Source organism: Garra rufa, chromosome 14 (genome assembly GCF_049309525.1).
Source record: "Garra rufa chromosome 14, GarRuf1.0, whole genome shotgun sequence".
In the NCBI taxonomy this organism is placed as follows: Eukaryota; Metazoa; Chordata; class Actinopteri; order Cypriniformes; family Cyprinidae; genus Garra; species Garra rufa.
In genome coordinates, this window is record NC_133374.1 from 20,798,691 (window position 1) to 20,824,229 (window position 25,539).

Sequence of the window (25,539 nt, forward strand, 5' to 3'; positions counted from 1 at the left end):
AAATACACACTCAACTGTTTTAAATATTGATAATAATAAAAAATGTTTCTGAAGGATCATGTGACACTAAAGACTTGAGTAATTTAAATATATTCACACAGAAAGCAGTTATTTTAAATAGTTAAAATATTTTACAATATTACTGCTTTTGCTTTATTTTGGATCAAATAAATGCAGGCTTGGTAAGCAGAAGTGACTTTTAAAAAAAACATTAAAATCTTAACTTGAAAACTTTTGACTGGTACTGTATTCATTTAGCAGACGCTAAACGAATCTTTCTTTCTTTCTTGTATTATTTAAAATGTAATGTTTAGTATATATTCCATGATAAAAAAAAGTAATAATTCAAAATACATTTATTTACATTTTCAAAAACTATAATAATTTTTACAAATATTTATTATTGTAAACATTTACACTACACTCATTAAAATAACTGATAGTAGGAAAGTAGAAGCAGAATATATATGTATTTTTAGTGAAAGTTTAGTCCGGACTTCTTTTCGATTGTTTAGGTCTAACCCCGATAGTGCTAAATGTACTTCCGCTAAAAAGCTGAATTGACATGCGTATCATCCAATAAGATGTCAGACTGGGGAGGGTTTTCAAGCGGAACAGCCAATCACAGAAGCAAAATACCTTACGCGTTTTAGTTGCGACAGCTTGTCGTGTTCCTAAAATCGCTTGTATAAGTCGATAGAAGTCTGTTGTGTGATATACACATGACAGTTTAATATACAGCTGTATAAATGTCTGAAATTATATAAAACTGACCACGAGAAAAACCTCAGTGCTGTAAAGTATTACTACCTGCAAACATGAAGTAAGTAAAACGGTCAAATTTCCATATATGGACTAAGTTAGTAGAATGGCTGCAAATGTGCAGACTGGTAATTCTCCAAACCGTTGTTCAGTTAACAGAAGTTTTCCCCCCCTCTAATGCCTCTTTTGTCGTATCAGGCTGAATATCGACGGGTTATTAGTCTACTTTCCGTATGACTACATTTATCCTGAACAATATTCGTACATGCTTGAGCTGAAGAGGACGCTGGATGCAAAGGTATGTTATAATCCTTTTATTAAAGCAAATATTGTCATATGTTAACATCACGTGTTAGTAACTAATGTGATTTATCGTTTAAACTGCATTTTATGTTAATTTATGTAGGATTATTATTTCTTTTAGAATTATACCAGTGACAATTAGAATATTGAATGGAATTAAGTAAGTGTAAGCTTCTTATGTGAGAATTTTTTTTTTTAAATTGTTGACTGGATATAATTACTATGTGTAACTTGTTTTGTTTAAAGGAAAAATTAATTATTGCTGGATGATAACGTTCAATCAACCTGTCATTCAATCATGCATGCAGTTTAATCGAGCATTAATTGAGAGACGACAATTACTTTTACATTTCTATCTATCTATCTATCTATCTATCTATCTATCTATCTATCTATCTATCTATCTATCTATCTATCGTCCATTCGTCCATTCTGTCATTTGTTCTGTCGTTCTATTGTTTCTCATTTGTTCTGTCATTCTATCTATCTATCTATCTATCTATCTATCTATCTATCTATCTATCTATCTATCTATCTATCTATCGTTCATTCGTCCATTCGGTCATTTGTTCTGTCGTTCTATTGTTTCTCATTTGTTCTGTCATTCTATCTATCTATCTATCTATCTATCTATCTATCTATCTATCTATCTATCTATCTATCTATCTATCTATCTATCTATCTATCTATCTATCTATCTTTCATTCGTCCATTCGGTCATTTGTTCTGTCGTTCTATTGTTTCTCATTTGTTCTGTCATTCCATCTATCTATCTATCTATCTATCATCTAATTGTTTACCACTTTTATTACATGTGCAAAGGGTCATGGAGTTCTCGAGATGCCCTCAGGAACAGGAAAAACTATTTCTCTTCTTTCCCTCATTGTTGCATACCAGAAGGTGAGGGTTTTCTGATTGACTGTTATGTAATTTGTAATTTGAAATGTCACCATAATGACAGTCAGATAACTGCTATCTTGATTTTTATTTTCACATTTTGCAGGCTTACCCTTTAGAAGTCACCAAGCTTGTTTACTGTTCTCGCACTGTGCCTGAGATAGAAAAGGTATTCAACATTACATACAAGTTTATAATCCACTATAATTTGCTTTTCATCAGTTAATTTTCTGTAACCTTTCTGTTCTCCTGTCAGGTTGTGGAGGAGCTAAGGAAACTAATGGATTATTATGCAAGGCAAACACAAGTGAAAAATGACTTCCTTGCACTGGCACTTTCTTCACGGAAAAACCTGTGCATTCATCCAGAGGTAAAAGCTGCTAAATGAGCAGATTTGCATGTGGTTTCAGTAATATTTTTGTGTAGCTGAAATCATTAAGTGGAACTGAATATGTGATTACAGGTGAGCTCTCTGCGTTTTGGAAAAGAAGTAGATGGAAAGTGTCACAGCCTGACAGCATCGTATATTCGAGCCCAGCATCACAGTAACCCAAGTCAACCTGTCTGCCAGTTCTATGAGGTATGAAGCATTTCTCAAGCATTTGCTTTAGCATTTAGCCTTTTTTTAATCCTGGCACAATTTGTGTTATTTAGTCATAAGTCACTCTGTTCAAGGCCTGATTTCCTGCATGTATTTTATTGTATTCTGGAATATGAAATAAGCATGTCCATAAAAAGAAAACATTTTTAAAATATTAGTTTTAAAATAATTAACATTTATTGTTATATAATGATATATATTCACTACCAGTCAAACGTTTTTAAACAGAAAGATTTTTAATGTTTTTGAAAGAAGTGTCGTCTGCTCATCAAGCCTACATTTATTTGATTCAAAGTACAGCAAAAACAGTAATATTGTGAAATATTTTTACTATTTAAAATAACTGCTTTCCATTTGAATATATTTTAAAATGTAATTTATTTTGTAATCAAAGCTATATTTTCAGTATCATTACTCCAGTCTTCAGTGTCACATAATCCTTCAGAAATCATTCTAATATGCTGATTTGTTATTAATATCATCAATATTTAAGACAGTTGAGTACTTTTTTTCAGTAATCTTTGATGAATAGAAAGGTCCAAAGATCAGCATTTATCTGAATTTTTTTTTGAAAGACATTTATAATGTTATATAAGATTTCTATTTCAGATAAATGCTGTTCTTCTATACTTCCTATTCATCAAAGAAACCTGAAAAAAATCTACTTAGCCGTTTTCAACATAATAATAATACATGTTTTTTGAGCAGCAAATCAGCATATTAGAATGATTTCGGAAAGATCATGTGGAGTAATGGTGCTTAAAATTCAGCTTTGAAATTAAAATATATTCAAATAGAAAACCAGTTATTTTAAGTAGTAAAAATATTAACTTTGGATCAAATGAATGCAAACTTGGTGGGCAAAATAGTCCTCTTTTAAAACATTAAAAATCTGACTGGTAGTGTATATAAAAAAATAAAAACGTTTAATTAAGTGTATTACAAGTAAAATATTTAACATTAAAATAATAATTTCCTCTATGCAGAAATTTGATGCGGTAGGCCGGCAGGTGCCCATTCCCCCTGGTATATATAACTTAGATGATCTGAAGGACTTTGGGCGTAGAAAAGGCTGGTGTCCGTACTTCCTGGCACGTTACGCAGTGAGTACTTGCTAGATTTAATAAGGTTGCTGCAATTGATTGATAATTGCATACGATTGATTGTTGCTTTCATGTGTTTCTTTTTTCAGATTCTTCACGCGAACATTGTAGTGTACAGCTACCATTACTTACTAGATCCAAAAATTGCAGACCTGGTCTCGAAAGAGCTCGCCAAGAAATCTGTAGTTGTGTTCGATGAGGCTCACAACATTGGTGAGTGGAAAATTACAGTACTTGTTATGATCACCTATATCTTGTGGACAGATCATGGTTAGTTAAGATGATATTGTTCTTGTTTTTCTAGATAATGTGTGTATTGATTCCATGAGCGTCAATATTACCAGGAGGACACTGGATCGCTGTCAGACGAATGTGGAAACCCTGCAAAATACCATTAGCAGGTGTGACAAAATACTGGGATAGTGAATTCATTAGAATTTTATTTATTATTACATGAGTAATGCTCTTAACTTCCTGTATTCTGCTTGTTCCTTTAAAGAATTAAGGAAACTGATGCTGCCAAACTCCGAGAAGAATACAGGAGATTAGTTGAAGGTCTTAAAGAAGCAAATGTTGCCAGAGAAACTGACATCTATCTGTCCAACCCAGTTCTGCCAGATGAGATTCTCCAAGGTCAGTTTTATTATCTAGAGCAACTCCTAAAGTAGTTGCTCAAAAATGTCTGTCATTACATTAGATACAAGATACGGAGACATTTTGGTGATGGCTTTCAACCAGACTGTCCCGAAGTAATTTATAGCTGATGTATGAAGTCATTCTCCCTGTTTGATAACCAGAAAATGTCAAGATACTTTTAGTCTTGTTCGAACAATAAAAATGCAAGGTCTATTATATGATATGAACTCTAACAGACTTCTTTTGTGAGAATTTTGCTTTGAATTGCTATATTTCTTTAAATAATGCTTGTTTTAATATTTTGGTTCATAAAGTATGGCCTAAGTATTCAAATATATTTGACATCTCCTTACAGAGGCTGTACCTGGCAGCATCCGCACTGCAGAGCATTTTGTGGGCTTCATGAAACGTTTTCTCGAGTACCTGAAGGCACGTTTGCGGATCCATCATGTGGTGCAGGAGAGCGCTCCTCAGTTCCTCAAAGACATCTTTGAGAAGGTCTGCATTGACCGCAAACCCTTGAGGTGAGTAAAAGAATCCGTTTTTTTTTTTTTGCTGTCCCATACTGGAAGTACTGATGGTCATTATTAATAGATTAGCTCACTTCCAGAATAAAAATCTCCTGATAATTTAGGCACCCCTGTGTGATCCAAGATGTTTATGTTTTTCTTTATTCAGTCACATATATATTATATTATTTATTTATTTTTTTTTTTTGAGGGAAACATTCCAGGATTTTTTTTCCACTTTATTGGAGGCCAATGAGCAGAACGTCAAGATTGCCATTTCATGCAGCTTCAAAGGTCTCTACACGATTCCAGATGCGGAATAAGGGTCTTAATCTGGTGAAATGAAGTTATTTGTAGGGCAAAAATAAAAATGTATACAGATAAGACCCTTATTCCTCGGCTGGGATCGTGTGTAAAGCCTTCTGAAGCTGCAATGAAACTGCAATTTGCACTTTCAACCTTATGGCTCTCATTCTAGTCCACTATATAGAGTAAAATCCTGAGATGTTTTACTCAAAAACCATAATTTCTTTTCGACTGTCTTGGATGACATGGGGTTGAGTAAATTATCAGAATTTTTATTCTGGAAGTGAAAAAAAATTTCACCCCAGCCTAAATGTATATTTAATCCACTTCCAGATTTTGTGCTGAGAGGCTGCGCTCACTGCTGAGGACGCTGGAGATCGCAGATATTGCTGACTTCTCACCCATTACCCTGATCTCACACTTTGCCACACTTGTCAGCACCTACAGCAAAGGTAATAAAGCCTTGTCTTGCCCTACACCTGTCATAAATAATTTGAGCAGGAGAAATCCAGTAATTTTGAAGGAAATCCACGTGATTGGCAAATTCCTTTTCATTATAGTCACTGTTTTAATGGTTAAATAAAAAAGATCAAATAGCATTTATTAATTGAAATCATGAAATTTTAACAGCAGTTATTGAAATTGAAAAAAAAAATCAGTTTTTATACATTTTTGAATTCAGTTTTCCATTAATTTTCTAGATTAATTTTTAATGGTTTCACTAAATTTTAATAATCAAAAGCATCTCTAATTAATTGATTTTATAAAAAAATTATAAACTTTTTTTTTTCAGAAAAATTCTGTATTTAATCGTTTCTTGGAAATATTCTTTAAAGAATAATGTTTTAATAATAAATGTATTATTATTAGTAGTACTATCATTACATTAAGTAATATAATTCTGTCAAAATTACTTCAAGTTAAACCTAACTTTTATTTCAACAGATTGAAGTAAAGAAGTTTCTGTTTGTGTATATGACAATAGTTTTTCTCAAAAGAAATGGTAAAATGCTCATGAAGTGACTCTGAGCAGTTCTCAGAGTAGTAGTAGTATGTGTGTAGTGAGAAAAATTGTGCATCTGTGCCATTCATTCACACAGAGACACGCAGAACATGCAGGATTCATGTTAAATAGTGTTTTGCAGTTTAATATTCACAGACACTAGTCTATATTATAATTTAATTTTCTGTGCACTGACCTAATTTTGATTTAGTCCAAAAAATCGGCAAATTCCACGTTATACAGTAAATTACATTTTTTACGACTGGATTTCATGATTCTATTCGTGTTTTTATTTTTTTGCTCATGGAATTTTTCAAAATGTAGCTACTGTGACCACACCGACTCCTCAATCTAATAATGATTTCCTGCAAAAGTGAGTTCTTATGTGTAATCATTCTCTTTTAGGCTTCACCATCATCATTGAGCCATTTGAAGATAAAACGCCAACAATAGCAAATCCTGTTCTTCACTTCAGGTACATTAATTCTGCTCTGATACAATTTCCTATGTGTTTTCTATTAATTGTCTTTTCAATTCAGGTTATTAACTTTGTCACTAACTTTGAACTCTTTTTTTGCAGTTGCATGGACCCCTCAATCGCCATAAAGCCAGTGTTTGGCCGCTTTCAGTCAGTCATTATCACATCAGGGGTAAGCTGTGCTCCTCAATCCATATGCCATATCCATATTACACACACACACACACACACACACACACACACACACACACACACACACACACACACTAATCTCTTCATTATAATCCTACTGTAACACTCATGCCATCTGTGTAAGACACACTCCACTTTCACCTTAAAGTATACAGGCCGCATTTAACATGGGTTTGTTTTAGCTTGCTAATTGGTTTAAAACAGGCAACCATTCATCCAACACCAGTAGCCTACACTTCTACTGTTATTGCAAAACACAAGTATTACATACTAAATCTTCTGCAGTTATTTGTTGTAGAAACTTCACTATTTTGAGTTGGCAAATAATTTATTTAAAATAATTGACATTTTTTTTCTAATTAGACACTCTCTCCGCTGGACATCTACCCACGCATCCTTGATTTCCGCCCAGTCACTATGGCCTCCTTTACCATGACACTAGCACGAACCTGCCTGTGCCCTCTTGTGAGTTATGACTGGCAATGCCACCCAACTGTGTGTAGTTCACCATTTAAAGAAAGCAATTATGCAAACATTTGTGTATATATTTCAGAGTTTTGAATGAAGATATGCTTGATTATTGTTATTAATTAGTGCCCCCTGTTGTCCAACAAAATATTAAAAGCTGCCCATATAGGTAAAAATATTCTCAAAATTTCTGATGACAAAGCTGCTTAAGAGAAATGAAGTATTCTTATATTAAATCTAGTAACTACGATCCATTATGTTATTCAAAAAGTTTTAAGAACCATATTTCCTTTTATTTATGTATTTATTTTAACTATATTTTTCCAACTTTCAGATTGTTGGCAGAGGGAATGATCAGGTAGCGATGACCTCCAAATTTGAGACCAGAGAAGATTTTGGTGAGCTGTTTTGTGTTTTTGTTTGTATTGCTAATTTCATTTTGCGAGTGCAGTTAAAACATAACCATTTTATTTAAAATCCATTCCATAGCTGTGATCCGTAATTATGGAAACCTGCTGCTAGAAATGTCCAATATTGTTCCTGATGGAATTGTTGCATTCTTCACAAGTTATATGTACATGGAAAACATTGTGGCATCATGGTATGAACAGGTATGAAGACAACTTGATTCCTTCTCAGATCATCGAAAGTGCTGTTATGATAATCATAACTCATTCTCTCATTGGATTTATAGGGCATCCTTGAGAACATCCAAAGAAACAAGCTCATTTTCATAGAAACACAAGATGCAGCCGAGACCAGCATGGCTCTGGAGAAGTATCAGGAAGTCAGTTAACATTGAGCTTTAAATGCTCTCTAATCCTATTTTCTGTAATCATGTTGTGTAATGTTGACGTTATTTTAAGTGCCCTGTTTTAAAGTAATCACTTTTGTTATCTTTCACTTTCAGGCCTGTGAGAACGGCAGAGGAGCAATTTTGCTCTCAGTGGCAAGAGGGAAAGTGTCAGAGGGGATTGACTTTGGTAAATACCTTTCTTTTTAACACCGTTTCTGGTTTTCTGCAGGTCTTAACTTCTTAATTCGCCCTTCCATAAATTAAGACCTTAGAAACTTTCACCCAGAAATGAAAATTCTGTCATTTAATTACTCACGGTCATGTCGTTCCAAACCCTTAAGACCTTAGTTCATCTTCAAAACACAAATTAAGATATTTCGGATGAAATCCGAGGGCTTTCTGACCCTGCATAGACAGCAATCCAACTACCACATTCAAAGCCCTGAAAAGTAGCAAGGACATTGATAAAATAGTCCAGAAACCCTGTTTTAATTAGCAAATTCTTTCAAGATATACATTTAAACATTTGGTTTTTTTTTTATCCCCCCAGTTCATCATTTTGGTCGTGCTGTTATCATGTTTGGAGTGCCATATGTTTACACCCAGAGCCGAATCCTGAAGGTTTGTAGAGCTGTTTCTCCCAGATCTAGAATATAATTTACATTTTTAAGATTTCCAATTCATTCTGTAATGAGTAAAAAAAAAACAAAAAAAACTCATCTGTTTGTTTGAATCAGGCACGGCTGGAATACCTCAGAGAACAGTTTCAAATCCGGGAAAATGACTTTCTGACGTTTGATGCCATGCGCCATGCGGCTCAGTGTGTGGGCAGAGCCATCCGAGGCAAAACGGACTACGGTCTAATGATCTTTGCTGATAAGGTAAGTAAACTAGTGAGAAGGTAGCATAATTTTTTTTTTCTTAGTTGTTTAATTGTTGTTTCTCACTTAGCGTTATGCACGAGCGGATAAACGAGGAAAGCTGCCCCGCTGGATCCAGGAACACCTTACAGATGGAAGCCTGAATCTGACCATTGATGAGACTGTGCAGTTATCCAAGCACTTTCTACGACAGATGGCCCAGCCCTTTAGACGGGTAAGGTCAACGCACCAGAGACCACATTAACCTTCCTCAGCCTGTTTAAATCATCTAAACCTCTCAAGCTGTGTGTTCATTCAATAAATTTAAACCAGTTGAAATACGTGACCCTGGACCACAATTGAAATTTAGATTCATTCACCTGAAAGCTAAACACATAAGATTTCCATTGATGTATGGATTGTTAGGATAGGACAGTATTTGGCCGAGACACAACTATTTGAATATCTGGACTCTGAGTATTCCAAAAAAATCTAAATATTGAGAAAATCACCTTTTAAAGTTGTCCAAGTGAAGTTCTTAGCAATGCATATTACTAATCAAAAACTAAGTTTTGGTGTATTTATGGTAGTAAATATACCTTAACGAAACATGATTTTCTACTTAATGTCCTATTGATTTTTGGCATTAAAAAAATCTATAATTTTGTATTTTATAATAATGTGTTTTTGGCTATTGCTAAGACTGGTTTTGTGGTCCAGCCTCACATATATTCTCAAAAAACAAGAACGCAATGATACGTTTGCAGGATGAGGATGTGAGGTGCACATTCTCATTGATGTTGATGTCTTTGTGTGGCAGGAGGATCAGTTGGGTCTGTCTCTGCTGACCCTGGAACAACTGCAGTCTGAAGACATGCTTCAAAAAATTGCTCAGATCGCGCATCAAGCCTGAGGTCACAAAGCAAATAGAAGGAACAAAGTCTGACAGAGGTGTATATATGTATTCTTTTTTATGATGCTTTAATATGGTGTTTTCTACAATAATCTTAGAAGCATTAATAAATGCTGTTCTTTAGCCAGAGTCATTCTTTACTGTTTGAAGAAAAACATGCCGTCTCAAAAGCAGCTGTAGAGGGCACACAAACACATTAAATTAAAGAGGGAAACTACTGGAGGACATCAGGAGTTATATTCTAGCTATATATTGGGCTAACTGTTCATCTGAAAACACTTTTTTTTACAAATTTTGATTTTAACAGAGGTAGAACAATTTTATTTGGTTCATCAGAAACATTCAGTATATAAATATACTTCCTAAGATCATGGAATATGTAACATGATTCAACCTTACAGCATGTACAGCTGTTTCGATTATGTAACAGCTCATTGATGTCTAATCTCTCAGTAACTACATCCACTAGCTAGATTCAAGTTATATACAGTGTATTAGTCTTGTAACCTGAAATTGACCCTTCGCAAAAACCCGCCCTCCTTTGTTACTGTTGCTATGTTCAACAAACAACGCTGCTCTCACACTACACATGTTCTAACGCAGTGAAAAATACATTGTGGCGCAAAGAGGAAACTGACAACACGTGGACAGACAAGACAGCAGGTTACTTCCGGTATGAAATGAGGTCTTTCCTTTAAAACGTTGTCATTTTTGAAGAAATGAATATGTTGTGACAGATGACTGTAATGCTTTATTAGTTCAATGACAGGCAAACTGAATGTCTTCTTTACTTAAAGCATGAAAAAACATGAATGAACATCAAACGTATATTATTTCAACTGCGCAAAGAGGTCAATACACACAATGTTTCAAGTAAAAGTCCACTGAAGTTAATCTACTCTCCTGTCTGATTTGTTTGTCGGACAGAATGGCAGATTCGGCGTTATAATTGGTCAGACTGCCTGTCAATCAAACTGTTTGCAAAGGGTCAATTCTGGTCATATAAAATCATTCCTACTGTGTTGGAAAGAACTTAAAAGTAAAGCAATAGCACAACATGTGCTTGAAATTGAAAAATCTAAAGTCCCTTATTTTATAGGCACAGGTATGTACTACAATTGGTTGATATTAACTCAGAAACATACAAGTTACATTTATCTTGGAATGTAGCATCATGAATGACCATTCATTAGGAATTTTTAAGATTTAAGTGCATATAAAAACTATTTAAGTGCAAATTTTTCAATTCCAATACTCCAACTATTGGAACTGCATGGTATCTACTGCATGGTGGCGTGAGGACATAGAAAATTGTAGCATTATGTGGCAAACATTCCAAGTAAATAGTGCTAAGGTATGGAAGCCTGTTTCCACCACTGAATAAAAATATAAAAAAAGCTTATTGTGACTTTTTATAATGCAGTTGACTTTTTTTTCTCACAACTGAGATACAACCCCGCAATTGCGAGGTATAAACTAAGAATGCTGACTTTTTTCCCTCAGAATAGCACGATATAAACTCAATTGCGAGAAATAAAGTCAGAATTGCCCGATTAAAACTCAAAATTCTGATTTACACTTTCACACAATTGTAACTTATTAGATATATATATTATTTAGATATACACTCGTAACTGTGAGTTATAAAGTCGGAGTTGCAGATATAAACTCAAAATTCTGATTAAAAGATTAAAATGTACAATTCTGACTTTTTTCACGCAATTCTGATTTATTTTCACAGAACTGTGATATAAACTTACAATCTTGAGTTATAAAGTCAGAATTACAAGATATAAACTCAATTGCGATAAATAGCGTTTCAAGACTTTTTCATGCAATTGCAAGTTATAAAGTCCAATTTTGATGGGGAAAAACTGATATGTTCTCAGAATTGAGTTTTTATCTCACAATTCTGATTTAACTTGAAGTCAGAATTCCGAGGCTATAAAATTAAAATTGCGAGTTATAAAGTCAGAACTGTGAGATATAAACTCAAAATTCAGACTTTTTTTCTCAGAATTGCGTGATATAAACTCAGTTGTGAGAAATAAAGTCAGTATTGCAAGATTAAAACTCACTCAATTCTGACTTAAGTTGCAATTGTGTTTTGTTATGTTAAGTCAATAAAACAAGATATGAACTCGCAATTCTGAGAAAAAAAGTGAATTGTGAATTTAAATCAAATTATCAAAAGCAATTCTGACTTTATTTCTCAGAATTGGAAGTTTATGTTTCACAACTCTGACTTTATAACTAGCAACTGTGAGTTTATATCATGCAATTCTGAGAAAAGTCAGATTTGCGAGTTCATATTATGCAATTCTGACTTCATGTCTCAGAATTATGACTATATCACAATTCTGAATTCATAACTCGCAACTGCGAGAAAAAAAAGTCAGAATTGTAAAATAAAAAGTTGCAATTACTTTTTTAAAAAATGTTATTCAGGGGCAATAACATACTAAAGTGTGGTCACATTAGCAACATATCAGAGAAATGTATCAGGCAAAAAAGGTTCACTGTCAATAATGTAGTGATGTGAAGCTCACAGAATAGAGACTTCCATAATAACAACTTTCTGCTGGTCAACGTGGCAAATTTACATGACCATGAGCGAAATCTGTGTGGGGCCTTCACACGAAACTCCCGATTGCATAGATTCCTATTGAGATGACTGAATTTTGCCTGAGCAAAAATGTAAATGTGACCTTTTTTTGTGGAAAAACTGCATCATGTTGAGGATCCTGCCATATATTAAAATCCTCAATATGGTCCACTTTAAAATTCAATAAATTTTAAATTTTCAGTGACATTTTATATTGCAACTAGCTTAAGTTTAAAAAAAGGCTTTTTGTAAAGTCAAAGTATGCTTTCCTTTTCCAGGAGCAGTTTAACAATCTGGTTTAAAGCATGTGCCTCAAAGAGGCCTGCATTCATCGTCACTTATTATTGCTCATACTATTGTGAAATATGACCTCTGCAGTCATTACAGACCAACCAGATGTGAGGTTGACATCTGCATTGCCCCAGAGTCCTGATGTCATATGGTGTCCTGATTAGAAGTTAGCTGTCGCTGCTTAGAGACGCGCGGCGGGCTAAACTCTGCGTGCTGGAACTCAGACCCCGTGTGTCTGTCAGCCTCTTGGGCTTCTGAAAAGACAAAACAGACTGTCATTATCTGCTAACCAATCAATAACTAATTTCTGATTTCTGCATCACCCTTTAAAAGTTTAGATTCACTAAGATATATATATTTTTTTCACTTTTGATCAAAGAATTAATAGGAAAACAGGAATAGAAAACATTTTAAATTCACAATATTATGTTGTTTTACAATATTACATTTTTACGCTATCAAAATAAATAATGAAATAAGTGCTTACCATAGCAGCCTCTTGACTCTCTCTGAGACCCACATTAAGCACATTGAGAGAGTTGGCTCTCTTCATCCTGTTTAAAAATAAATGAGTAGTTAAAAATAAGGCTCTACATAAAAAGTGACAAGAGCTGAACAATAAGAAGAATATCATTACCCAGCAGCTCGAGGGGCTGTTTCCTGTGTTCCAACTCCTTTCAGTTTCCGAACAAGTTTCTCGCTGCTTCGTCGTATGGATTCTCTGAGCTTGGTAAATGATCCACTGCGCTTCAGACTTCCTAGACCATCCTACAATACACACACAGAAGAAAAAGTACATAAAAAGCTATTCCTAAAACATACATATTTAGATTTAGGTTCAAAAACATACCTGTCTAGAGCTTCCCTCCTCTGTATGTATCCAAACCGGCCGTCCATCCCCTTTTATAGATATGAAAATTTACTATTCAACAAGTATGTTTAGTAGATCAAACTACAGTATGTACATTATTCATTTTACCTTCCACTGAGCCAAACTCCTTCTCATGGGCACGAGTCAGGATCTCTTTATAAAGAGCTTCAGCTTGCCTGTATTTCCCTTGCTTGAGGTAACAGGAGGCCTGAAGAGCAAATGAATGGCATATTAGATAACATGCATAATATACAGTTGGAGTCAAAAGTGTACATACACCTTGCAAAATCTGCTAAAAGTTAATTACTTTACCAAAATAAGAGTAATCATACAAAATGCATGTTATTTGTTATTTAGTACTGAAGATGTTTACATGAAGTCCACAAGAGAAAATAATAGTTGAATTTATAAAAACTTAAAAAGTTTACATACATTTGATTCTTAATACTGTGTTGCTACCGTTTTTTTTTTTGTTTTTTTTAGTGATAATTGTTCATGAGTGCCTTGTTGGTCCTGGACAGTTAAACCGTCTGCTGTTCTTCAGAAAAATCCTTTGAATCCCTGTATTTGAACCCCTCCCACAATGACTGTATGATTTTGAGATCCATCTTTTCACACTGAGGACAACTGAGGGACTCAATATGCAACTAATACAGAGGGTTCAAATGCTCACTGATGCTTCAGAAGGAAACACAATGCATTAGGAGTTGGGGGGTGAAAACATTTTGAATTTGAAGATCAGGGTAAATTTAACTTATTTTGTCTTCTGGAAAACATGCAAGTATCTTTTGTAGATTCTGAAAATCATATTTGGGCCAAATAAGAAAAATGTATACATCTTCATTCCATTCAAATGTTTTCACCCCCCGGCTCTTAATGCATCAGTGAATGTTTGAACCTTACAAAATAACATGCATTTTGTATGATCCCTCTTATTCTGAACATTTTGTAGAATCTGCAAGGTGTGTAAACTTTTGACTTCAACTGTACAGCTACTATCATTATTAAAACACTAGCATTTGACAAAGAAACTCATTTCCTATCCTGACCAGGTTATTCTTGGTCTTGGCCACGTTGGCATCGTCTGGACCCAGCTGGCTCTGGTAAATGTGCAGCGCACGTTCATAGTACTGCTCCACCTCCTCGTATTTGCCCTGGTTCTGGCACAGGAGGGCCAAGTTATTCAGCTGCTTAGCTACATCAGGGTGATCTGTCCCAAGCACCTGTCAGACAAACAGACAAAGATAGGCAAGATGTCCATGTCTTTCTTCAATCGTAAAGAAATTATGTTTTTTGAGGAAGACATTTCAGGATTTCTCTCAATATAGTGGATTTCTATGGTGCCTGCGAGTTTGAACTTCCAAAATGCAGTTTAATTGCAGCTTCAAAGGGCTCTAAATGATCCCAGCTGAGGAAAAAGGGTCTTCTCTAGCGAAACAATCAGCTATTTTCTAATGGTTCAAGACAGTTAAGGGTCGAAAAACTTCCATCTCATTTTCTCAAACTTCAAAATCATCCTACATCGCTGCAGAAGTACTGAACAAGTGTTTACAAAGTGAACATGCAAAGAAGGTCAAACGCCCTTTATAAAAAAAGGTAAAACAGTGATGTAGGGCGAATTTGAAGTTGGAGATGAAAATGAGATGGAAGTTTTTCGACCTACCCTAACTGCCTTGAACCAGCAAATTTATATACTTTTGAGGTTAAAAAGTATATAAATTGTCTTTTTTTTTTTAAAGAAAACAACCGATCACTTCGCTAGTTAAGACTCTTCTTTCTCAGTTGGGATTATTTAGAGCCTTTTGAAGCTGCATTTAAACTGCATTTTGGAAGTTCAAACTTGCGGGCACCACAGAAGTCCATTATTTGGAGAGAAATCCTGAAATGTTGTCCTCCAAAAACAACTGAAAAAAGAAAGACATGAACATCTTGGATGACAAGGGGGAGAGTGAATTATCTGTAAATTTTTGTTCTGGAAGTGACCTTCTCCTTTAATACATCCTTGCTAAATGAAATTATTTTCATTCAAAAAGAAATCTTACTGACCCCAAACTTTAGAATGGTTGTGTACAGGTAATTTGATCTGACAGCTGTTATAGAAAGGACAAGTGGGATTACCATTGAATCTTTTGTATCATTACCTTTTCTCTGATCTCCAGAGCTCTTTTACACAGTGGCTCTGCCTCTTTATACTTGCCCCTTTTTCCATACAACACAGCCAGATTATTCAGAGTAGCTGCCACCTACAAACACAAACAGAAAGGAATGAGACCTAATGTATATTAGGGGTGGGAAAAAAAATCGATATTGCAATATATTGTTGTGCTCTCTGTCGCAATAAATAATCGATACACTAACGGCCAATATCGATATTTTATTACAACACAAAATGATTAATTTACCCGTCGTCAGTGTCACTGTCACTACCCAATATCTACCATTCTGTTTGCGGGGGGCGCTGTTCGAGTAAATAGGGGTAAAGTGGCAGAAGCAGCGGCCAGTGAAGAGAGACACCCCTCGCTGCAGACTGTAGCGCGGTGACGTCAGGTACCTACGTCACGTATGTGTTTACCGCGTATGCGCAAAGTGACGTATGGTATGTATATAACACGCATGCGCGCTATTCTTACTGGCGTTACTGCGCAATGTGCGCATGTGCATGTTCATTAACTTTTTTTAAACTATTTTTGTTGTTGTTTTCTCTTGTCCTCATGTGTCATGTTTATAGTTTTAATTATTATATATAAAAATATATATGTATTGTGGCGGGAGGAGCAAACGACAGACACAGTGGGTGTGGCGTCAGGCCTCGGAGAGGCTTTTATTAAACAGAAAGTAAAAGAAAACAAGTTTCCAAGGGGGTAAATGTGTCCAAATAAACGGGGAATCTGGTGTCCTCGTCGTGAAGGCGCCTGCTCAGGTCCGGGGCGCGAGGGGCGGCGGCTTCTTCAGCGGCATCTTCCTCCTCCGCCTACGCGGCACTTCTGGGGGATGAAACGGCCCGGCATCCTGGCCCGTCAGCCGTCACGGGTGCGGTCCTCATCCGGATCCGCAGCGGCGGTGATGAGGCTTCATTCAGTTCACGTGCTCCTCATCACACACCGCCAGCCCGGGATGTTTTCGCGACTCTCCTCTCCCATACACACCCACTCCCGTTGGGAGCCTGGAGAAGGGCGGCGAATAAGGGACGGGGTGGTGATGATAATTAGGGGGGAGGCAGCCGACTCGTCACAGTAAATACAATTATATTTTGTTTTGTTGTTTGCAATAAAAGATCACTGTTATCAGTTTGTTTTTTGGAGGCACCATGCATAAAATGGGATGTAGACACTGAAAATATACTGTGTGTAGTCTATTTAACTTAATACTACTTTATTTGGCTTAAATATTCCACAGGCAGAATTGCCAAAGCAACAGAAAAATGTCCATAATTATACTAAATAAACAAGAATCATGACAGAGGAAAGATTAAAATAAGAAACATATAAGGTGCAGAGTAATGTTACAATATACACAGTGAAATAAAGTGCAACAATGTTAATACCTTGTATATAATACTACACAAATATTACAGAATAAACTCTGTAATTCCATATAATTTTACCTCAGACATGGTTAAAATCATGGATTTGTGCTGTACTACATATTACTGTTTTTTCCCCTTCTTTTTTTCACCTTAGCTTTTTTTAATACTTTTACATTTTATAAGAGTATTATGTTAACACGTCACAAACGACGCGAAAACGCCTAACGTCACCACGCAATGCAAATTACACAGGCATACCATACGTCACTTTGCGCATGCGCCGTAAACACATACCTGACGTAGGTACCTGACGTCACCGCGCTACAGTCTGCAGCGAGGAGTACTTGGGTGAAGAACACAAGTTCTCTAACAACAACAGAGAAGAAGCGCAGAAAAAGAGAAGTGAGAAAAATGGCGGAAAATAACGAAAACCAAACAAAGACGCACCCGCTAGTTGAGCATGCTGATCAGTTACGCCTGTTTCACACATACTCCGTCTGCAGTGCGTATGCGTTGAGTATTTTTTTTCCGCACCCATGTTAACGGATTAGAGCGTTCACACTGCACGCGGTTGCTGTCCGGCAGTACGTCCCAGAAGCGGTGTGCAAGTGCATTGAATAATACGTTGTTTATAAAACATGTTCTGTGTGAAAGCAAAACGAGTCCGTGCTGCTTCTGCATCGCACACGGACTGCATACGCACTGCAGACGGAGTATGTGTGAAACAGGCGTTAGTGTTCCTCAAGAAGAATATGCCTTGATGTGACCACTGTCCAGGTTAACATAAAGCACTTTACAGTAACTTACGACTGACGTTTCAGTATCACGGTTTACACATGTGAGTTAATGTTCATGTTGTTTTTTTAATGTTCAGGCACTTTTATCTGTCTAGCTGTACAGCGTTTACATTTAAGACCAGGAGGCAGTGAGTTATTATGCAAATGCATATTTCTTTGCACAGTGTTGAAAATGTTGGCATTAATAAATGCTTAAGATTTCCTTATTATGGGTATTTTTTTCTTTTTCAGTCACATATATCGTGATATATCGTTGATGAAATTTCTTCCAATATATTGAATATCGTAGATATCGCGAATCGTGATATTATCGATATCGTGGGCCACATATCGTCACAGAATTGAATCGTGAGTTACCTGTATCGTCCCACCCCTAATGTATATAGATTAAAAAAAACACAGCAAACAATTACAGTAACACATTATGTCTTTAAACTGTACATACTGCTGGATGGTCCAAGCCTAGCGTCTTCTCTCGGATGGCCAATGCATCATTTAGGAGATTGGCAGCTTCCTTGTATTTGTTTTGATCCCTGTAAAGCATAATATTAATGTTATTTAATATGAGTATAACTGAATATAGATTAGTAATAATATTTACATTTAAAGGGAAAATTCACCCTCATGTCATTCCAAACCCTTAAGACCTTTGTTCATCTTCAAAACACAAATTAAGATATTTTTGATTAAACCCGAGAGCTTTCTGACCCTGCATAGACAGCAACACAACTGACACATTCAAGGCCCAGAAAGGTAGTAAAGACATCATTAAAATAGTCCGTGTGACATCAGTGGTTCAACCGTTATTTTATGAAGTCACGAGAATAATTTTTGTGTGCAAAGAAAGCACAAATAATGACTTCATTCAACAATGTCTTCTTCTCCTTGTTTAATAAAATTAAGGTTGAATCACTGATGTCACATGGACTATTTTAAGAATGTTCTTACTACCTTTCTCGGCCTTGAACGAGTTGCATTGCTGTCTATGCAGGCTCAGAAAGCTCTTGGGTTTAATCAGAAATATCTTAATTTGTGTTCTGAAGATGAACGAAAATCTTACAGGTTTGGAACAACATAAGGGTGAGTAATTAATAACAGAGTTTTCATTTTTGGGTGAACTATCACTTTAAGGTTGAATGGGTGATGTTCTACAATAGTGACCTGTACACTAAAGCCAGGATATTAAGCATGGTAGCAACATCCGGGTGGCTGTGGCCCGAGGATTTCTCCAGGTCCTCCAGAGCTTGTTTGCAGAGTGGCACAGCCACCTCATAGCGGCCCTGAGAGGCGTACTGGATCACCAGGTTGTGAAGAGTCCGCAATCGGGCAGGGATCTCATATCCTCCCTGCTGGGCAGCGGCGGCTGCACTACTGTGTGGCTGAGACACTGCAAATACAAGAGTTGAGCTGAGACACATCTCAAATACTTCTATAGATTCATCTGTGGTGATCATGAGTTCAAATCAATCTTGTGACATTTCTCAATTTCCTGACCCTTACTTTTTTTCTTATTAAAAACATCAAAATTATCATTAAGAAGTTAGAATTCTAGTTGTGGTTACAGTAAATCCGAACTGGTTGAAATTGAACACTGCCCTAAACATCGCATCAAATACACCCTTGCTAACAGCTGACAGCAAGGACTCTGTAAACAAATGTGTCAAGGAACAGCTGTGATTTGTGAGGAGTGTCTTACTGTGTGATTGCTCCTCTTCTTCCGTAGGAAAGAGATCGTCAAGGGACTCCTTTCCTGAAGTAGACCCTTTATCCTCCTGTAAGAAACAAACAGCATGAACATGTCATGGGTGTACGATTTAATATTTTGAATAGCCTTTAGACCAGGGACTCCCAATCATCAGGGCCTGTCTAAGAAACATAAAAATCTAAATGTAAATGCAATCTTATTTCTTTTTTCATATTAGTTTCTAGTAAAGAATACAGTTTTTGAAATCACAAAATTAATCATAGTTAATCTAATTCATCACAGTTAATTAAAAAAGATAGTTCACCAAAAAATGAAAATTCTGTCATTAATTACTCACCTTCATGTCGTTCCAAACCTGTAAAACCTTCATTCATCTTCGGAACACAAATTAAGATATTTTTTATTAAATCTGAGAGCTTACTGACCCTGCATAGACAGCAATGCAACTGACATGTTCAAGGCCCTGAAACGTAGTAAGGACATCATTAAAATAGTCCATGTTACATCAGCGGTTCAACCGGAATGTTATGACTCTACACAAATACTTTTTGTGCGCAAAAAAAAACAACAAAAACAACTACTTTCTTCAACTATATCTTTTATTCCGTGTCTTCGATGCGCGCTCACATAAACACAAATCATCAATGCATTCTTGTAGCTTCGGTTGATCCACTGATGTCACATGGAGTATTTTAGCAATGTCCTTACTATCTTTCTGTGTTAGTTGTCTGTGCAGGTTCAGAACAAAAAAATATATATATTTGATGAAGATGAAGGGTTTTATGGGTTTGGAACATAAGGTTGAGTAATTAATGACAGAATTTTCCTTTTTGGGTGAACTATCCCTTTAATACATAAATATTCTTAGATTTCGTTAATAAAAATAGTTTGAAAACAAGCAGCTTTATCATAATTATAGTAGAAATATGAAAATACCGTTGTCAAAAAGGTGGGTGTTTTTTAACATTTTGGTACTTGTCCCAAGTGTTGATTTTTCAGATCTCTTTCTTCTTGTTATATGATGGTCAGACTGACTTTATGTCATGCCAGCTTTTATTTTTTCTCCTTATCAGATGGTTTTTTGTATGGATGGGATTTGATAAAATATGAAAATCCATCATGAGAATATAAATTACATTATGTTTAAAACAATTTTAGCTCTATAAAGTTTATAAAAAATGATTGTACTTGTCTATCAGAAATAACTGCAGAAAAAAATATGCCTGAGATAAAATATGAGGTAATAAAGAAAAATCAATATTGTTATTGTGAATCATTTCTATGGAACCCTGTTTCCGCCAATGAAAAAAAAAAAAAATTTGGGTGATTGCAAATTTTTATCTCACAATTCTGACCTTTTTTTCGCAATTGCGTTATACAAACTCAAAATTCTGACTTTTTTCTTTGAATTGTGAGGTATAAATGCTCACAATTGCAAGTTATTAAGTCAAAATTGTAAGAAATATTCTCAGAATTGCGACTTCTTATCCTACAATTCTGACTTTTTTCCTCAGAATTGAGAGATATAAACTCACAATTTCGAGTTACAAAGTCCAGTTCTGAGGGGAGGAAAAAATAATTACTCAGAATTACTCACAATCTCACAATTCTGACTTAATAACTCGCATTTGTGTGCCAATTGTCAAAATAAAGTCGCAATTGTGAGATATAAACTTGTAATTCTGAGAAAAAAAGTCGCAATAGTGAGAAATAAACTCAGAATTGCAATATGTGATTTTATTTTCCTCTGAATTGAGTTTATATCTCACAATTCAGAGAATTTTTTTTATTTTTTATTCAGTGGTGGAAACAGGCTTCCATACATTTCCAATCAGTGTGTAATTTTGTCAATTATTATTTGTGTGCATTTAATTGTTTGCCATTTCTAGTCTAGAACAAATGTTTAGCCTTAGAACCTAAATGTATTCACCATATGAATGTTTTCAAGATGAACCCTTACCATAGGCGTCTCTTCGTGGTCGTACTTGCGGATGCTGCTCATGAACTGCAGGTGTCTGTTCTGCTCCTCTAAAGTAACCACTTCCTGTTCCCGCTCCTGTAGCTGCTGCTGGGCCCGGGCCAGCTCGTCCCTCAGCCACTGGTTCTCCTGGCACAACCTCCGCACTTGGGCACGCAACTTCTGCTTCTCTGCCTCCAAGGACCCCAGGTGTGCTGACAGTGCCATCATCACCTGGATGAGCGGGAAATAGACAGCTAGGGTGAGTGGAAATTCTCTTAATGGGACAGAAAGTGAATGAAGATGACTCACTTGTGCCTCTCCTAGGCCCAGTTCAATCCTCTCCAGAGACTGTAAAACGATGTTGGTCTTCTCCTGCTCCAGGCTGCCACTCTCGCTGGACTTCTGGCTCTGGAGTGTTTCCTGCAGGCTGTCCAGCAGCGTGCGGTTCTCTCCACGCAGAGCCTCCAGCCCTGCGATCACCTGCTGGGTGCTGCATAAGATTTCCTCCCCTGACAACATGTCTAACACTCAGTCCCTGAAGAGGAAAATAAGAATTTACTATTAATAACCATACATTTAAAGTGCAAACTGAGCATGATATCTATGCTTTTTTTTTTTTTTACACAGCATGCAGGAGTGCATTATAACACTATTTTTGCTGTGTAACTGTAGTTCTTACCAGAAAATAACATGATTTCCGGGTTACTACACTACTTGTCAAAAGTTTTTGAACAGTAAGTTTTTTTAATGTTTTTAAAAGCCAAGCCAAGCCTACACTTATTTGATTCAAAGTACAGAAAAAAAACAGTACATTTTTAAAATATTTTACTATTTAAAATAACCGTTTTCTATTTAAATATATATTTTAAATTGTAATTTATTCCTGTGATCAAAGCTAAATTTTCAGCATCATCACTCCAGTCTTCAGCTCAGTATCACATGATCCTTCAGAAATCATTCTAATATGCTGATTTGCTGCATATTAGAATTTTTATTATCATTATCAATATTTAAACCATTTGAAATGTTAAAACCAGTTAAAAATGTTACAAAATTTCAAATAAATGCTGTTTTTTAAACAATTCACGGTTTCCACAAATATTCAGCCTCATATCTGATTTTAATATTGATAATAATGAGAAATGTCTCTTAAGCATCAAATCAGCATATTAGAATGATTTCTGAGGGACCATGTGACACTGGAGACTGGAGTAATGATGCTGAAAATTCAGCTTTGCATCACAGGAGTAAATTACATTTAAAAGTATATTAAAATAGAAAACAGTTATTTTAAATTATAATAATATTTCACAATATTACGGTTTAACTGTATCTCATCAAAAAAATTCAACCTTGTTGAGACTTCAGTTACTACAAGTTTCAGCTACTGTAATTTTTAGACACAGATATCAGACTTTTTTAAACAGTGTAAATGGGTGTTTATGTTGCTTCTATGCTACTAAAGGTTAAAGAAACACTTCTATAGTAAGTTTACACATTTGCCCATCTCCATTTTTTTAAGTTTGTATGCTATATGCAGCATTAAAAAGCCTCAGCATTAAAATTATACTTGCAGAGCAACTTCCACACAAACAACTACCAGAGAAACAGAAAACAGTCACAGGTAAACGTATATCACACACAGTATAGAATATCAGAAACTGGCCTAATTCACACTAAAAGCAAGATCTCATTTGGCCCCAAAGAAATGAAAAATCTTCATTATAAAGATGGAAAAGCAACATGTAAAAGTAACTGCAGCCTGCAGTAACTTTCAGTCTAAAAAAATAGTTCACCTACAATGAATATTTTGTCATCATTTAGTCACCCTCATGTCATTCCAAACCTGTATAAGTTTCTTTCTTTATTGAACACAAACAAAGATATTTTGACAAATTCTATGGAAGTCAATAGGGACCAACAACTGTTTGATTACTAGCATTTTTTTTATTATTCCACATAAGAAACTCATACACATAAGGGTAAGTAAATGACAAAATTTTCATTTTTGGGTGAACTATCCCTTTAAAAAAGAAAAGTGAAGCCTCTCTGCCACCCCAACAGATGAAAACAAGCAGAAGGGTTGCTAGGTAAGAATCAGTTTACAGGTAGGAACAGAGATCTCTCTGGGGAGGTAAAGGACTGAGCTAATGTTTACGCCAGACTGAGGTCATCAACACGGATATATGGGTTTAGGCTTATTTAATTGAGAAAATAACAAAACAATGATAAATGCATTAGATACCAGTTTAGCATGCTTGCTTTAAGGGTGGAGTGGAGTAATGGCTAATTTGCATGTCGTGTCAAATTATGTCTCCATTTTGGCTTTTGTTGTTCAGTTCTGCAGCTTTTTTTATTTATTATTAATTCAATGCCACAAGAACAAGAGGTATTACATATTCATATCAAATTAACATTAGCTGCCAGAGGAAAAGAAGAAACAAAAATAGAAAAAGAAGAAAATTACATAAATTTCCATGTTTTTAGAGCATTACATGTTTTCAGTGCTTTTTTGTTTTTTCCAAAAGATTTACACAGAATTTGAAGTCATTAATAACATTTTTCTTATGTATATGGAATTTTCCTAATAAAATAAACAAATGTATAATATGTTGTTCTTTACGATTCAATCTTTCATTTTCTAGTTCTGCAGCTTTTCAGTTCTGATCTGTTTCAAATGACTGAACACACTTTAAAAGTGTTCATGTGACTAGTGTGGTACATTCTGATTGAAAACATCAGTGAGTAACAACATAAACATAAATCTATTTGTTACAAAAAGCATTGTATTAATAAAAAAAAAAAAGCTGCAGAACTGAACAACAAAAGCCAAAATTAAGAAATATTTTGACACAACATGCAAATTAGCCATTAGTCCACTCCAAACTGGTATCTAATGTATGGCTACAGAAGACTTAATAAATAACAGAATAATTTAATAAAGATTAGCAGGAGTCACATTGTGTCATTGACAGCTGTCAATCATTGTTTACTGTTTACTAAAAATGGCTAAAGTGTAACCTAAAATCCACAAACTTCATAAAAGATAGAAAGTAATTCAGATTTGGAGATCTGGTTTGAAATGAGGGTGAGTAAATAATGACAAAAATGTAATTTATATGATCTGTCAACTAAATACTAAAGTGTAAAGTCCCTGATGTGAGGATACAGGGATATATTTACAGAAATAAATATATAGAATTACAAAGTAATAAACAAACAATGACACTTAATATGAGTAAGTGATTTTTAGCGATGATAATTGTTAAACAAGCTGACTTTCACCAGATTAGCAGGTGTAACAAAGGCTAATACAGGAAAAACAAACACTGACAACTAAACGAGAGTGTAAAAGTCTATTAAACCGCATTGTAAAGCTGTTTAGTCTTTCATATCATGTATAGAGACTGTCAGGTAACGTTACCGAGTGAGTGTCAATGGCTGATATTTATTTACCTGCGGTAGTAACTCTGACAAGTGGCCGCGACGCGTCCCAATTTACACCCAGACAATTCCGACTAAAATAATCCACGTTACATCTTTATTTTCTTGATGTAGTCACGATAACTGGATGTAACAGCCAAGCAGAGCCTCGGTCGCGGTCATTCATTCACCTGTTGTTGCGTCGCAGACTGACAGGCTGAATTAACAGCGCTTACCTGATCCGTCATTTCACACCATTTACCGCGACTGCGCCGTGTGGCGAGAGACCACAAGCCACCTATCTGCCACAGCTCTGAACTGCGCCTAACCGAGCATTATCACATCATAAACAAATACATGAGGCACACTAGAATGATTTTGGAGGGTGGCATGATGACTACTTACAAATATCAGGTTCATTCTTAATCATTTCAGTTAGATAACTATATGCAGCACCCTAAAAAGAAATGACAGTGAATATACTAATTGAGTGATTATAATTAACAACTCAGTGAATGTAAATATTTCAGTTAT

At 35.4% G+C, this 25,539-nt stretch overlaps 2 protein-coding genes across 3 annotated transcripts; one reads left to right on the forward strand and one right to left on the reverse strand.

The window, feature by feature from the left end:
• Positions 1-684: 684 nt before the first annotated feature.
• On the forward strand, positions 685-9,956 carry ercc2 (excision repair cross-complementation group 2). Its single transcript, XM_073817269.1, has 23 exons — positions 685-823; positions 961-1,060; positions 1,888-1,965; positions 2,069-2,131; positions 2,219-2,332; positions 2,426-2,542; positions 3,550-3,666; positions 3,756-3,879; positions 3,971-4,067; positions 4,166-4,299; positions 4,658-4,826; positions 5,451-5,569; positions 6,526-6,595; positions 6,701-6,770; positions 7,154-7,255; positions 7,593-7,656; positions 7,748-7,869; positions 7,953-8,045; positions 8,169-8,241; positions 8,605-8,675; positions 8,792-8,935; positions 9,006-9,149; positions 9,735-9,956. Exons 1-23 carry the CDS (start codon positions 819-821, stop codon positions 9,825-9,827), a joined length of 2,283 nt encoding a protein of 760 aa, XP_073673370.1. The 5' UTR covers positions 685-818; the 3' UTR covers positions 9,828-9,956.
• A 163-nt stretch (positions 9,957-10,119) lies between these two features.
• On the reverse strand, positions 10,120-25,261 carry klc3 (kinesin light chain 3). 2 transcript variants are annotated; one of them, XM_073817271.1, is made up of 13 exons: positions 25,039-25,261; positions 21,892-22,117; positions 21,583-21,813; positions 19,614-19,689; positions 19,079-19,304; positions 18,363-18,450; positions 15,736-15,837; positions 14,644-14,817; positions 13,703-13,802; positions 13,574-13,623; positions 13,361-13,491; positions 13,211-13,277; positions 10,120-12,977 (listed from the first exon to the last, which is right to left on the reverse strand). In XM_073817271.1, the coding sequence occupies exons 2-13, from the start codon at positions 22,099-22,101 to the stop codon at positions 12,891-12,893; spliced, it is 1,542 nt and encodes a 513-aa protein (XP_073673372.1). In that variant the 5' UTR covers positions 22,102-22,117; positions 25,039-25,261; the 3' UTR covers positions 10,120-12,890. The 2 variants fall into 2 exon arrangements, with proteins under 2 accessions (XP_073673372.1, XP_073673371.1); XM_073817270.1 differs by having other exon boundaries at positions 21,583-22,117.
• Between the last annotated feature and the right edge of the window lie 278 nt (positions 25,262-25,539).

Bases quoted from the DNA above. Each gene is read 5' to 3' on its own strand.
- klc3 (XM_073817270.1), bottom strand. From the start codon at position 22,101: ATGTTGTCAGGGGAGGAAATCTTATGCAGCACCCAGCAGGTGATCGCA. The intron at 19,690-21,582 runs GTAAGGGTTCAT...TGTTTCTTACAG, and splicing joins ACCACGAAGAGACGCCTATG to GAGGATAAAGGGTCTACTTC. The intron at 13,278-13,360 runs GTAATGATATTC...ATTTTTAAACAG, and splicing joins ACAGCCCCTCGAGCTGCTGG to GATGAAGAGAGCCAACTCTC.
- ercc2 (XM_073817269.1), top strand. The intron at 2,543-3,549 runs GTATGAAGCATT...TCCTCTATGCAG, and splicing joins CTGTCTGCCAGTTCTATGAG to AAATTTGATGCGGTAGGCCG. The intron at 3,667-3,755 runs GTGAGTACTTGC...TTCTTTTTTCAG, and splicing joins ACTTCCTGGCACGTTACGCA to ATTCTTCACGCGAACATTGT.